This window comes from Cibotium barometz, chromosome 12 (assembly GCF_041138505.1).
Source record: "Cibotium barometz isolate CiBa-2024 chromosome 12, ASM4113850v1, whole genome shotgun sequence".
In the NCBI taxonomy this organism is placed as follows: domain Eukaryota; kingdom Viridiplantae; phylum Streptophyta; class Polypodiopsida; order Cyatheales; family Cibotiaceae; genus Cibotium; species Cibotium barometz.
Genome location: NC_141057.1, coordinates 42,729,439 through 42,744,732, shown reverse-complemented (window position 1 = coordinate 42,744,732; position 15,294 = coordinate 42,729,439). Strand labels below are relative to the sequence as shown.

Sequence of the window (15,294 nt, the reverse complement as noted above, 5' to 3'; positions counted from 1 at the left end):
CACTTCATTTATGCCCAAAAGCTCATGCTTAAACCACCAAGTCTCATTTAGCACACACTAACAGTGTATGAGTACCAATTTTGTGTAATAGAGACAATAAATCCAGTTCCATCCACAAGGAAAAATTAAGGGACTATTTGTACAAGAATTACAAAGGTGAAAAATGAAATAAAATCAATAAATCATGTCACCTGAATGGCGAATGTGAGAGAGCTTCCACCAAACTGAGGCTCCAACTTAGCACCAATGCGCTTTGCAGTGAGCCATAGATCAGTTGCTTCCTCATCGGTCAAGTCCAAAAAGCGAGGTACCACTCGCTTTGAGCTAACAAGCACGTGTATGATAAGTCAAGGATATGCTGTGCTTGCACATACGACGTAGGATCTTATCCTCTCACAGAGTACTAAATGAACACGCCAAGACCTTAACATAGCATGATAAAGTTAGCAAAAGGCATCCAAAATCAGATATAACACAGATACACACACTTTCTTAGTGCAACCATCCTTGCACACAAATATTTAGTATGTTTTCAGCTCCATAATATTAAAAAAAAGGGCCCATCTTGCCCAAAACAGTACCAAGGATATGACCTGCAAAACACGAGACCTCAAAAATCAGACTCTAAAACATCACCCATATTTTGATATCAAACATCAGAAAAGGAATATGTGCATTTTGGCATAAAAATCAATCATGCAGGAGCCTTCAGCAGCACTTAAGACAAAGACGATGAATGCTATGAAACACTGACCTGGAACAACGGGCCTCAAATTCACGAAGGCAAAAGAATGGTTGGTTGTGAGAAAAACCTCATCAATACCGATTTTATAAGGCCCAAACATGAAGTGATCTCGTCCTTCCTGCTCCATTCCAATTTTACAAAAATAAAAAAAATTGTATGCATTATGTCATGGATAAAATTTAAAACTGCTCATAGACAAAAATTAGAACCTGGCAAAAGATATCAATGACCACAGTGGATCAGCCTATCAGCTTACTACATGACCCAGGAACCCCAATGAGAATCCCCCTATCAGGCCTTCCACACTTTTTCATGAACCCAACCCCAGGCCAAGCCTTGTAGCCAGGGCTACTTTGGAGTTGTCCATAGGCTGCAAAGGTTGCCCAAATGCCTATGAACACCTTTTATGGTTTCATATTTAGACATCAATATTTTTGTAAGGCTAAGGCCTAATACCTTTGTATATACCAAATAGTATTTTATACTTTGGGTAGGCCCAAGACTTTATATTATTGCTTGGTATATTTTTGTAGAGCTTACACGCTCATAAACTCAAAAGCACTTGTGCTTTATTTTTTTTGGAAGTTATCTTTTTAAAAAGCAAGCTTTTTCTAGTACATATAAATATAGGTGAGTGGCACAAGAGCCACACTCATCCCAGGGGAGATTCAACCCAACCTTGTGTCAACGGTGACTTCTACTCTACTCCCCATCTCAATTTGTTTATTTCATTTTGTTTATTAAGGTTTATGCTTTTAATTTGTGCAAGTATATTTTTGTGATTGAGAATTAGAGTGCCTTCTCCAAGTGCCATAAAGATCCTGATAAACAGCCTACTGTGAACAGAGCATAGTCACCAGGGAACGGGAACGGATATGAGAACGAGGGGCCAATCCGGAACGGGAACGGGACCCCTTGCAATCCGGAACGGGATCCGGAACGACACGTTATCATATTTCAATACACATGAGTAGACAAATATACAATTAAAAGTAGGCAAAAAGAGACAAATATACAATTGAAAGTAGACAAAAAGAGACAAGAATTTGATAGCAAACTCAATGACCTTGTTCATATTTAGAAAACCAGAAGTACAATAGCTTGTACAATGTACAGCCACATAGTGAAAGCTAGATAGCTAAGAACAAAGAAACCTAAAGTCCTAGGTGATATCAAATAGGTGCAAAGATGTCAGCTAGATCATCCATAGATGCATCATGCATCGATGCAGGTGGAGGTGGAGGGTCGTCATCATCCGACTCAGACTGTGGCTCCATATCTATGAAGCTCTCATGGTCAAAGTCACCACTAGCAACCTGGGCTAATAGTCGCAAGTTGGCTGACACATACACAAGGTCATTTGTTCTGGTAGTGAGTAGCCGATTTCTCTTCTTCGAGGCAACATGGCTAAAAACACTCCATAGTTGCTCAATTGGAGAAGAACTTGCATTCTGACTGAGAATGCGCATTGCAAGCCGTTGTAGCTCTGGAGTACCCGATCCGTAGTTCTCCCACCAAAGAGCACCTCCCATAAGTGTCCTATCTTGCTGGGCATCTGCTGAACCAAAATTACCTGTCTTTGCTCTGTACTTTCCCAAATCAATTCTAATCTTGCTTCTCATCGTAGCATCAGGCACCAATCTGGCAAGGATTTTGTCCCAGCCATTTGTGACTTCTTCATCCGATTCCTGGCCTTTGCCTTGAAACTCTGGATCAATCACAAATGCAGCTGCATGCATTGGTGAGTGATATCGGTCCCACCTTGCTTGACACAAACTTTGAAGTTCTGCCTTCTTTGTTGTGTCGGGCTCCAAAGAAAGGATACGCTCCACCATCTTGTCCATGCCCTCATAAACTTTGCCAATGCAAGGTTTTTTCCTATCCACCATACGCAGCATGTAGATAATGGGCTTCGTAATGTTGACAACATGCTCAATCTTCACCCACAAAGGAGCATCCATGATGTGGGTGTAACAAGTTGTTCCTTGTGTGCTATGGGCAGTGGGCCACGTGCTCCACTCATCACTCACTACAAGCTGCTTGAGAATGTTATGGAGTGCAACTAGCCTCTCTAGCATAATAAAATTATATGCAAACCGAGTTTCCGAATATTTTTTAAGATCCAAGTTTGGGGATCTTTTCCTAAACTCGGAGAGGCTAAATGTGTGCCGAGTGATGAATGAAACCATGTCTTTTCCCTTTGCTATGCATGGTGCTACCCATGAAAGACCATCAATGTCTTTCAGAAGATTATTCAAGCCATGTGCAATGCATGGAGTGAATGTGATGTGTGGATACCTTGCCAAAAGAAGGTCGCCTGCAGCTCGATTTGAGGCCTCCCCATCACCAATGACCTGGATCACATCTTGAGGACCCACTTGCTCAATTGCCTCTGCCCACTCCTCCACGATGACGTCGGCATACTTGCCCGTTGGAGAGGCATCATGGGAAGACACAAAAAATGTGTTCCCTCGAGAGTATGCGATGATGCCATGGATAGAGCGAGATTGGCTATCACTCCATCCATCACTAATGATGGAGACACCGTTGCGTTGCCACCCTTCCTTGACGTTTTGCATGGCTTGCTCAACAGCTTCCTTTTCCTTTGCCAAAAGCGTGGTTCGAAGGCTCTCCGAAGAAGGGGGAGTGTAGGTTGGTCCAAATTCAGCAATGAGACGAACCATTTCCCGAAAATAAGGGGACCTTGCCACATTGAAAGCGATGTGGTCATGGTAGAAGAACCTTGCAATAGCTGCATCCACGGCTTCTCGTTTGCGTGGATTCCAAGAACCCGCAAGAGTTCTTTGCGTGCCTTTGGGGGGTGGCGGTTGATGCACGGAAGAAGAGCCTACGGATGTGGAGAAGTTGCTTGAAGGAGTTGTAAAGAATGATGGGTTCGCAGCCATAGCTCTTGGAGGAGGAGCACGAAAAATCACTTCATTATGCCTAGCTTCTAGCTCTCTCTTTTTCTCAGCTGAGATTGACAAGCATGGTTGGATTTCTTGTCCCGGCTCATGGATTAGGTGACCTCGAACTCTGTTGACTCCCCCATGTTTGGTGCTGCCACAATAGCGACATTTCCACTTCCTAGCTCCTCCGCCTTGATTGGCCTCAAGAATATCCACCTCATCCCACCATGACCATGCTTCGTTCTTCTTGGCTCTCTTGGTTCCCTTAGGAGGCATTATATGAGAGAGAGAGAGAGAGAGAGATTGTACTTGGCTTTGAGAGAGAGATTGTACTTGGAAGTTGGCTATGAGAGAGAGAAAGCTGTCTTGGTTCCCTTATGAGAGAGAGAGAGAGAGAGAGAGAGATTGTACTTGGCTATGAGAGAGAGAGATTGTACTTGGCTATGCACATTGCACACTGTACTTGCAGCTGCACTGGATTTTATAAGTTCTCAGACTCCAGAGAGGTACGTTTTTTTTTTTACCGTTGATATTGACGTTTTTTTTTTTTGAACGTTGCAGGGCAGCCTGCAGGTCGTCTTTCAAGTTTCAACGTTTTTTTTGAACGTTGCATAATCTATTCGTTAATTTCGTTTTTTGATTTGTTTTTTTTTAGGGGTCGGCGGCGGCGCTCAAAGCAGGTATCCTCTTTTCTTTTTTTTAAGGGTTACAGGTGCCCAACGTTTTGGGCACCCTTTAAAAAAGGCCCAAATTTTGGGCCTTTTTTAAAGGGTGCCCAAAACGTTGGGCACCCGTAACCCAAAAAAAAGAAAAGAGGATACGTTATTACGCTGCCGGCTGCCATAACGTGGAGAAAAAAAAACATTAACGTTGCCGTTTCGCGCATGAGGGAAAAAAAAATAAAAGCCACGTAGCTCCACGTTCCACCGTTCCCAAGGTGGCTTCCTCCACGTTCCCCCGTTCCACACCAATGGAACGGCGTTCCCATGTGACTATGGAACAGTGTTATTGGGGTTATTCAGTTATTGTGGGTTAACGTGACACTACACATGGGAAAAGTCACAAGGAACACATGGGTGTACTCATGTTCTGGAAGGTGTCTTTCTTGCCTATGGCAGTTCATCATCAAAGTTTACGGAAATACAAACACTTCTTCATTTGCCTTTGCCTCCGGAGGCATCAATGCAAAGGTGGAAGATGTGAGGGCAAAAGAACGAAAGGACCAAATGTATGAGAGATCAGAGCAAATCAACACAGCATGAAATGAGTGAGTATATATATGATGAAATCCAGTACAAGAGCTCAATGTGAGGCTCTGAAGGAGCAAAGAGGGCTATTGTCCCGTGATAATGCAGAGGGTGGAGAAGGCCACAATCCAAGGCAGATGGTAGGTTGTTGTCCCGAAGAAATGAGTAGAGAGGACTACCGTCTTGATATCGAGGTAAAGGAGCAGAGAGGGCTGTCGTCCCGATGTCGAGGTAAAGGAGCAGATAGGGCTGCTGTCCCGGTGATGATGAATGAGGGCGGAGAGGGCCGCGATCCCGAAGGAGTAGATGCTAAAGTAAACCTGCAAGAAAGCTCTACTGTAGCAAAGAGGACTACTGTCCCATGTGCTGTAGAAAAACGCTGATATCCTATAGGCGAAAAGCTACAGCAGATCAGCACCTAAGAAATGCTCATGTATTGTAGACAAGGTACTGCAAAACAGCTTCGGAGTAACGCAAAGGTGCTGTAGACGAAGACTGTTGCAAGACTAAAGCTGTAGGAAAACGCTGATTGAAGAGAATGCTCAGCCTGTAGATGTGGAAGCACCAGCAGCACCAGAATGGTAAAGATGTGCTGCCTGAAGAAGCATCGGCTGTAGCAAGACTCAGATGTGCGTTGTGTCAAGTGAATAATGTTTGAGTTGCTTTTATACGTTGAAGGACTGCTGATCGGTCAAGGTAAGCTATCGGCCAGCAGCAAAGACAAATAAAATGCCAAAAATGCCCTTTTGGGCTGGATAAAATGGCAGGTAAAGGCATGTTTTCACACACCTCCTCTCAAGCGAAAAGGGGACCATGAGAAGATGAAAAAGGGGTTGAAGAGGAATGTGGCTTTGGTTTGTCGATGGTAGAGAACCGATTGAGTTTGGGCGGTACTAGATCTGCAAGATGACACTTCATCTACTCCATGCACATACATATGTACAAGGTGGCCATGGCCGTGACCGAGCTATGGAGATCCTTGCCACCAGTGGTCATACTAGGAGATGGTCGCAAGGGTGGGGGAGATAGAGGAATTCTCCCATGAAAGTGATTTAGATGCAGATAGTGATGGCAAGAGCTTATAGTAGTGACTCGCGAGTGGTTTAGGATTTTTGATTTTCCATGCATCATGCTATCAGTTGCCAGCTGGCAGCTATTATGCAGATTGAGTCTTGCTTTGAGGAGTGGACTAGCACCTCTAGTGGTTCTGATGGAGCTTTGGCTGCTCGAGATAAAGGGAAGAATAGACAAAAGAAAAGGAAAGGGGGTTCTTACAAGAACTCCAAGGATAACGACAAAGATAAAGACAAAGACAAAAATAAATCTTCTAAAAACAAGGACATTGAGTGTCACTACTGTGGCAAGAAGGTTCATAAACAGCCCCAATGTCACAAGAAGAAGCGAGATGAAGAAGCAAAGGACTCTACCTCTACAGCGGTGTCTCAGACCAAGAAGGATAATAGTATTCTTCTATTAGCCGATGCTCGTCGTGTACTGGCTCTTGTGACTTCTCAGTCGCGGTCTTGGATTGTGGATAGTGGTGCTACTGCTCACATGACACCTCATCGGGGTTGGTTCAATTACTGCCAGGACAGGCAATCACTTTGGGTGATTCTCTTCCGTGCTAGTTCATGGACGTGGCACCATCCCCACCTTCCGCTCCTCCGAGGACAAGAGGTACTTCTCTGATGTTCTGTACATTCCAGATTTGGCATTTAACCTTTTGTCAGTGAGTGCTCTTACAGCTCTCAAGGTGTGGAGGTGACCTCTCGTTATTACGAGATTACTATTCGTGATAAGGAGACTGGTAGCATCTTGGCTCAAGGAGTCCAAGATAGTGGCTTGTACAAGTTGACCGCTTTGCTCTCTACTAGTTCTTCTTCAGCTCTTTGGCATGCTCGGTTTGGCCATTTGAGTTATCAACTTCTATAGCGAGCTTCTAAGGATGGGTTGGTTGAGAGTTTACCGACCATCAAGACTCCCATCTTCTGGTTGTTCCTCTTGTTTAAAAGAGAAGCAACATCGAACCGCCATTCCGGAGGAGGCGACACACAGATCTTCGACATCACTTGCTCTTGTTCATGCAGACCTATGTGGTCCTATGAGTACCGCGTCTTTGAGTAAGGCGTTGTACAAGCTCGTGATGGTGGATGACTTCTCCAGATTTACTTAGGTCTTCTTTTTGAAGTCCAAGGATGAGGCTTTTCAGCACTTTTGTAATTGGAGGGTTGAGGTGGAAAAAGAGGCTGGTTCTTCGGTCAAGGCTCTCAGAACTGACAGAGGGGGTGAGTTTACCTCCCAGGAGTTTCAGCAATATTGCAAGGATCATGGCATTCCAAGATAGCTTACTACAGCATTTACTCCATCGCAGAATGGACTTGCAGAGAGGAAGAATAGGACCATCATGGAGATAGCCCGTGCTATGCTTAAGCCATCGTTACTGCGACGTTTCTGGGCTCAGGCGGCTTCTACTGCTGTCTATATTTAGAACAGGTCTCCTACTGCTACTCTTCCAGATAAAACTCCATATGAGGCTTCCATGGTGAGAAGCCCTCTATTGTTCATTTGCGGGTATTTGGTTGTTCAACGTATGTACATGTGCCTAAGGAGCATCTCGCTCCAAGTTGGACTCGAAGTCACAGCGCATGACTTTTCTCGGATACAGTTCTATGTCCAATGCATATCGTTTGTATGATCAGCAAGCCAGCAAAGTTATTGTGAGCCGTGATGTGATATTCGACGAGACTCCTGCATCTTCTCCTTCGCCGCCTCCTCCTCCTCCCCCTGCTTCTGTTACACCTCCAGCTGTGGATTCTCAGTAGCAGAGCTGGATGCTATTGAACGGAATGGCACTTGGATTTTGGTGCCTAGGCCACAACAACATAAGGTGATTGGTGTGCGGTGGATCTTCAAAACGAAGTACCGAGCTAATGGCACCTTGGACAAGCACAAGGCGAGGTTGATTGCCAAGGGCTATGCTCAGTGTCCTGGAGTCGACTTCGATGTGACCTTCGCTCCGACAGCCCAGATGACTACCATTCACACCGTTCTTGCTCTTGCAGGACATCATAGATGGCCCGTATTTCAGATGGACATCAAGTCGGCTTTCCTGAATAATGGAGAGCTTACACAGGAAGTGTATGTTGTGAGGTTCCTGGCAGACAGGATCAGGTGTACCAGCTAAAGAAAGCTTTGTATGGTCTGAAAGCAGCCTCCGCGAGCTTGGTACCAGCGGATTGATGAGTTCTTTCAGAAGCTTGTCCTGCGCAGTGTTGCCAGGTGTTTCTGAAACGGCAGGTATGAAACGGGTTTCATACGTTTTAAAACGTTTCATAAAAGGTAAGAAACAGATACAAAAAGGTTTCATACAAAATAGAAAAAGCATATATATTTTTAACTTGAAATATACAAAAGAAAAAACTGTTGACATAACTTATAAGAGACCCCAAAATACATGTAAGATATGATGATATCACAAATCACGTGGGTGATGACTAAACAGAAATCAAAAGGATCACCACGTGGGTGATGAGTCATGACTTAAAATCCAAGATCAAAATAAATAACATGTCAAAAGTTCAAACTCAATAACATGTCCAAATAAAATGATGCTAGCAGTTGCTAGTTGCTAGTTGCTAGCTGCTATCTGCATCCTCATCCTCATCCTCATCCTCATCCTCATCCTCATCCTCATCCTCATCTGCCTCTTCTGCCTCTGCAGCCTCACTCTCAGGGTCACTGCCGGAAGCCGAGTCCTCAAATGTCTAATCCTCTAGAGGTGCAGGTGCACCACTAGTACTAGCCTCTTAAGAAGATCGTGTAGTGCGAGCCGGAGCCATGATCTCCTCATAGAGCATAGAATAGATGTCTCCCTCCTCCTGAGAAATGTCGGGAATCTCCTTGCACTTCATGATATCAATCTTATCTGGATTCACTTGGCGAGGCTAAATGAGATGACCCTTTTGTTGTAGCAATCGGAGATTGCAATGACAAAAAACAAGCCTCTCCAATTGTGCTGTGGAGAGTCTGTTTCTCTTTTTCGTGTGAAAAAGAGCCCATATACTCCAGTTCTTCTCACAAGGCCCTAAACTGCAATCCTGGGAGAGAACTCTCTATGCAATCCGTCTCTACATTGTATAAAAAAGAATGTTAAGTTAGTCAAAAAGAGAGTAGCATTTAAATGTAGATTTTGAAAGAATAGAAGACAAAGATACAAGATTCAAGAACCTTACCAAGTTGGGTGTCCCAATACCGTATTTCTTCCACCAAGACACTGGCTCCAACTGTGTCTCCCTGAGCAATGCAGTAGCTCGCCCAAACATATGGCTACCATTGCGGTAAATGAGAAGCTCATCCTCGAGCTTTCTCATAAGCTGTATATCACCTGCCAGTCCCACCAACTTGGTAATGTACTCGGTCCATCCCGACTCTAGCCCCTCATTGTGGTATTGCTCCTCATTCCTCCAAAGGGGATGCAACATGTAAACAACAGCATGGATTGGCCTATGAAACCAATCCCAACACCGATTCCAGATCTCCTTAATATCTTGAACTCTACATGTGACATACATAAACTGTTTTCGCATGACTTGTATTTTTGTGTTTGCCTGTTTGACATGTCACTTACTGAGCGGGGACGCCTGCCAGTGAGTGGTGAAGTTTGCTCTGTCTTCTGATAAGTTTTGTTGCGTGTGAACAAGTGGAGTGTATTGCACTTGTTGGTTTAATAGTTTTAATTCTAACCTTTCATTTTATAAGGTTATAAGTTCACATTTCATTTAAAAGTGGGCACCCACATATGGGCCAAGGTGGGGAGCCACACTTAGACCCTTAAGTGTGTGTGTGGGGTGGGTGCATGGCCACCTACCCACACCGCACTTTGAAGCTGGCCGCCCCCATGCAACCTTGGGGAGCCGGCCAGCTGTGGTCGTGGAACTCCTCTCCAATTTCTACAAAAGAGAGCCACCACCTCTCTCGTAAAAGGACAGAACCAGCAAGACGACTGCATATCCTCTCCAGCAGGCTGCTTCTTCTATTCTGCACGCGGCTGTGCTCTGCATACAGGCGGCTGCTGTCCTTCTGAGGCTGCGCTGCCTCCCCTTTGCAGGCGGCTGTGCGTCGGTTCTGCAACAGCAGGCTGCCCTCCCTTCTCCACTGTAGCCAGGCGACCATACAGGCTGCGCTCCACCTCCATACAGGCTTGCGCTGCCTCCTCCTGCAGGCGGCTGTGTGTCCATCTTCAGCGGGCTGCTCCTCTTCTCCTGCAGGCGGCTGCTCCTCCTCCCATACAGGCGATCTCTTCTCCATACAGGCGGCTGTGCCTTCTACAAGGTGGCTGCACTCCACCTCCTCCCTTGCAGACGGCTGCCCCTTCTCCACTGCAGCTAGGTTTCCACTCCACTTTTCCAGTGGCTACACCTTCTACATTGGCAGCTCCTCCTCCCTCTCTTCGACAGGCTGTTGCACCCTGGTGTCTACTTCTAGTAGCTGCACACAAACACCTCGGGTATTTGTCTTCCATCTGCGAGCTACAAGTAAGTGAATTCAGATTTAAGTAAAGAACTTTGTTGTAAATCTGATAAGGGATTCTCTCTACAGCTAACACCCGTTCGGTGCCGGGTAGTCCAAGCTTTTGGAGAACCACGGTCCAAAGGTGCTGAGATCGGGAGAGCCAGGCGTTAGTACGGGAGCGCCTGTTTGTGTGTGGTCCTGGAACACCAGTGGGGCACTCTCCGCGGAGTCCAGTGAAGGCACAGGACCGTAGAGACTGGACCGCTCAAGTGGTCGCTCTCCTTCGAACATCTACTTCGAGCCTCTTGTTTGGTACTGTATTCATTTGTACATGGACATCATCTCGTTCATTGGACCCATGGAGCATTGTATTTGTTAAATACTTCATATATTGAGGGGGGGTCGGCCCGTTCCGGCCCCAGTGCTGGTGTCCATCTATTTCATTTCATTTCATTTCAAATTTCAGTTGTTATTAAGTTGTCCATTTCAAATTGTGATATTAAGTTGTGCTATTACGCGTGTGGGTGTCCAACGGAGTCTATTCCCACTTGACGGGATCGGTTTCATTGGTATCAGAGCACGGTAGTTTCCCTCTTCTTAGTGGGGAAACGAACCTGTGTATTGGACACCCCGCTTCTAGCACACTTAACACAATGGACAGCCAAGGCAACCCTTTGGAAGTGCCTGATTCGAGGGGCCCATCAAGTGCCTCGCGTGGTTCTGATGCTCTACGAGGAAGGCACAAGCCTCTTGAAAGGGTAAATGATAGTGATTCAAAGGGACAATTGTCTCGAGGAAAAACAGTCATGCAAGAAGAAGAGCCTGATGCAATGAGGGCTGAAATGGAACATATGAGAAAGCTTTTGCAGGCACAAGAGCAAGAGCTGAAATTTTTGCATGAAGATCCCCATGTGAAAAGTGCCATTGAAGCAAGGAAAGCCGATGCAATGGTAGATGTGACTTTTGAGTCCATGGCACGGAAAGTAGGCAAGAAGCCAAGGGAGTTGGCACTTTCTTACCTCCTCCACAAAGGTGACATCAAAGAGGGGGAAGACGGAGAGCTGAAATTCAGAAATCCACCTCGCTTGAAGCATGGAGATCCTGATGGGAGTTGGGTCTCCATGCTCAACACATGATGGTGCACATGAGGCACAATGTTCATGGATATGGAGTATTGGAGAGACATGTTTTCATGTTTATGTTTTTTCAGTTTTTAGAGCTATGCTCCCTATGAGCTATGCTATCTCTTTCATGCAATGTAGAGCTATGCTCCCTATGAGCCATGCTATTTTCTTTTATGCAATGTATTGGTCAAGGAAGGGTATTACACTATGACATGCCTTGATCAAGGAAGGGTGTTAGAAGGAATGATCCAAAGTCATGTCAAATGTGTTCCAAGCTATTTGTGACGAGTTACCATTACCAATGTAACCCTTCTCTAGTGTTGGGCTTAGGTATAGATCCATTGACGATGCCCCAAACACCATCTTTCATCAACAAAAACTTCATTTTGACTTGCCATGTGTGGAAGTCATGGCCATTGAATTTTTTAATGAGGATTTGAGATGACATCTCCATGAGAAGGTCTTACCAAACAATGGCAGTGTCTAGTCTCATGAGAAATAAGAGAGTTCAAAAACTAGAAGGCACCATCACCATACAAGTGCATGTTGTTACTTAGAAATTCCCCAAACCCTAAAGCTCTAGTATGATGATAGTAGTAGGTTCTAGTTTTTACCCACATCCTTGGCTTTCTGATTTTTCTTGTGCTTTTGAGGGATTTTCTCACATATGATTCATTTGAGGATTCTGCATCACTTTCCGTCATGATAATGTTGAAGAGGATTTGTGATGTTTATTATTACATCATCACAATACCATATGATAGTGAAGTACAAAATCATATTGGATTAGCTCAAACCTTATCCATTCATATGAAGGCTGTCCCTAGAACAGAGTTGACTTTGAGTGTTTCATTGAAGGTCTTCCCAAATGATTCACTTAAAATGCTTTGAACACAATGAATAGCAGTGATTTGCTAAGCTATTGAGCTCAACACCATCCAAAACAAGTGAGTAAATCACTGATATGAGCCTCAACACTCCAAACACTTTGAAAACTAATGAATGACTTGAAGCAGCAGCTACAGTGCATCAATGCTCATGAAATTCAATATGTATAAGCTTCATATCATTGCTAAAGTGCTCACCAAAGGAATTAGTAAACCATGGACCATGTCTCCTGCTGTAGCCGTTTTTTTTGCAAAAAAAGGCGCCGATTTGCAGGCGTAATGGCGACGCGATGCTGGCGATTGAACTCTCGGGCAGCTACACGCTGAAAGCGCCGCCTCTTAGCTTTCTTTTGCACCAAAAAGTTTGTGAAATGGTTGAGTATTCAGCCCGCAATCAGCAAAAGACCAGGGTTATGTAGTTGAAGCTTCAAGGGAAAGCTTCATTTTGATGAAAATGAAGACCATGGTTTAATGCCTTGTAGATGATGATGATAACTAGGCCTAGGGATGAAACCTGGCTCTGATACCATGTTATAATACTAAATGTATGAATGAGCTTGATCTCATACTCAATGGTGAGCTATGGTGGATGGAAATGAGCCATATCATAAAGCTAGTAATTAAGCACTAGTTAAGCATGATTAGGGAGACTTAATCATAGCATAATAACAACATGAATGGGGCAATAGAATTCGTGTTTCTTCATTAGGAATAGCCTCTTAAATAGGCATGATACAACCTTTACAAAGAGCCAAAAGGCATCTCCTAAAATCTCTCCATCTCCCCAAAGGTCATTGTCCTTTCACACACACAAGAGGTACTACATACATCATTAGTTATGTCATGACAGAATCTACCTCGTTTACTTGATCCTCTAGCTTTTACATTGCCTTTAACCTTAGGCCATGAAGTACCCTTCAACCTTAGTTCATTTGACATGACTTTGGATCATTCCTGTATTACACTATGACATGCCTTGATCAAGGAAGGGTGTTAGAAGGAATGATCCAAAGTCATGTCAAATGAACTAAGGTTGAAGGGTACTTCATGGCCTAAGGTTAAAGGCAATGTAAAAGCTAGAGGATCAAGTAAACGAGGTAGATTCTGTCATGACAGAATCTACCTCGTTTACTTGATCCTCTAGCTTTTACATTGCCTTTAACCTTAGGCCATGAAGTACCCTTCAACCTTCATGACAGAATCTACCTCGTTTACTTGATCCTCTAGCTTTTACATTGCCTTTAACCTTAGGCCATGAAGTACCCTTCAACCTTAGTTCATTTGACATGACTTTGGATCATTCCTTCATGACAGAATCTACCTCGTTTACTTGATCCTCTAGCTTTTACATTGCCTTTAACCTTAGGCCATGAAGTACCCTTCAACCTTAGTTCATTTGACATGACTTTGGATCATTCCTTCTAACACCCTTCCTTGATCAAGGCATGTCATAGTGTAATACCCTTCCTTGACCAATACATTGCATAAAAGAAAATAGCATGGCTCATAGGGAGCATAGCTCTACATTGCATGAAAGAGATAGCATAGCTCATAGGGAGCATAGCTCTAAAAACTGAAAAAACATAAACATGAAAACTGTCATGACATAACTAATGATGTATGTAGTACCTCTTGTGTGTGTGAAAGGACAATGACCTTTGGGGAGATGGAGAGATTTTAGGAGATGCCTTTTGGCTCTTTGTAAAGGTTGTATCATGCCTATTTAAGAGGCTATTCCTAATGAAGAAACACAAATTCTATTGCCCCATTCATGTTGTTATTATGCTGTGATTAAGTCTCCCTAATCATGCTTAACTAGTGCTTAATTACTAGCTTTATGATATGGCTCATTTCCATCCACCATAGCTCACCATTGAGTATGAGATCAAGCTCATTCATACATTTAGTATTATAACAGATCCCGCATCTCAAAGGTTGAGGTCATTTATGCAAAAGGAAGAGGTGACAGTCACCTCTCGTCATGCATCTTCTCAACAAGGCACAAAGCCTGACAGGTATATGTATGCTAGTGCTCATGGAGGGCATGAAGGTCACATGCATTCAAGACATGTATCCCATGGTAGGGGTGACAGGTCTGCCACTAGAAGAGCTTTGCCTTCTGAGTTGTCTCATGGAGAGACATTGCCTTATGCAAGAAAGTCACATGCATCTGATTCTCAAGTTCGTGGAGCACATGCCACCGTGCTTCATGAAACTTCCATGATGGCTCATGAAGCCCATGCAGATAGGGCTGCCCCGTTGAATAAAGGGAAAAGAAAAAGAGAGGACCATGAACCTCATGCGAGAAAGCTCAAGGAATTTAAAGCAAGTGACAAGTCTGTTAAGTTTGATGTTTTTCATGGAGAGCATGATGCTTCCAAAGTGTTAGCATTTGTGGCACAGTTTGACATTGCTTTTAGCGATGAGGACTTCACTGAGAAGTCTAAAGTACGCCATGCTAGCATGTTTTTGAAGGGGACCGCTGCTCATTGGTGGATCACTGAAAAGATCACCCATTTGCACCTGAAAGGAGTTTAAGGACAGATTCTATGCTCAGTTTTTGCCACCAAATGCGGAGCAAACTCTCACCCAAAAGTGGAATAGACTTGAGCAAAGAGATAATGAAAGTGTGCAACAGTATGTCAACAAGTTTTGGAAGAATGAAAGAAAGAGGAAGTTTCGCTCTGGATTGCAACCAACTTATCGTTCGGACATTGAATCGCACCCGAAACATACTTTGCAACAGCTCACAGCCTCTGCTCTTGCTACGGAGCAATTGGTGCTCAAAATTAAGCAAGATCAAGGCGGTTCAAAGGGGAAAGACAAGGCTGTCCCAAATCTGCAAAAAGGTGGATAGCCACCTAAAAAGAA

At 44.2% G+C, this 15,294-nt stretch overlaps 1 protein-coding gene across 2 annotated transcripts in view; it reads right to left on the bottom strand.

Annotated features, from left to right (window-relative positions):
• LOC147633432 (bifunctional bis(5'-adenosyl)-triphosphatase/adenylylsulfatase FHIT-like) overlaps nucleotides 1–15,294 on the bottom strand; it is a 65,415-nt gene that overhangs the window by 7,511 nt on the left and 42,610 nt on the right. For both annotated transcript variants that reach the window (XM_086806509.1, XM_086806508.1), the window contains exons 2-3: nucleotides 753–863; nucleotides 192–338 (exon numbers count right to left, since the gene is read on the bottom strand). In XM_086806509.1, the coding sequence (XP_086662635.1) occupies nucleotides 192–338; nucleotides 753–863 (258 nt within the window). The remainder of the gene's footprint in view (nucleotides 1–191; nucleotides 339–752; nucleotides 864–15,294) is intronic.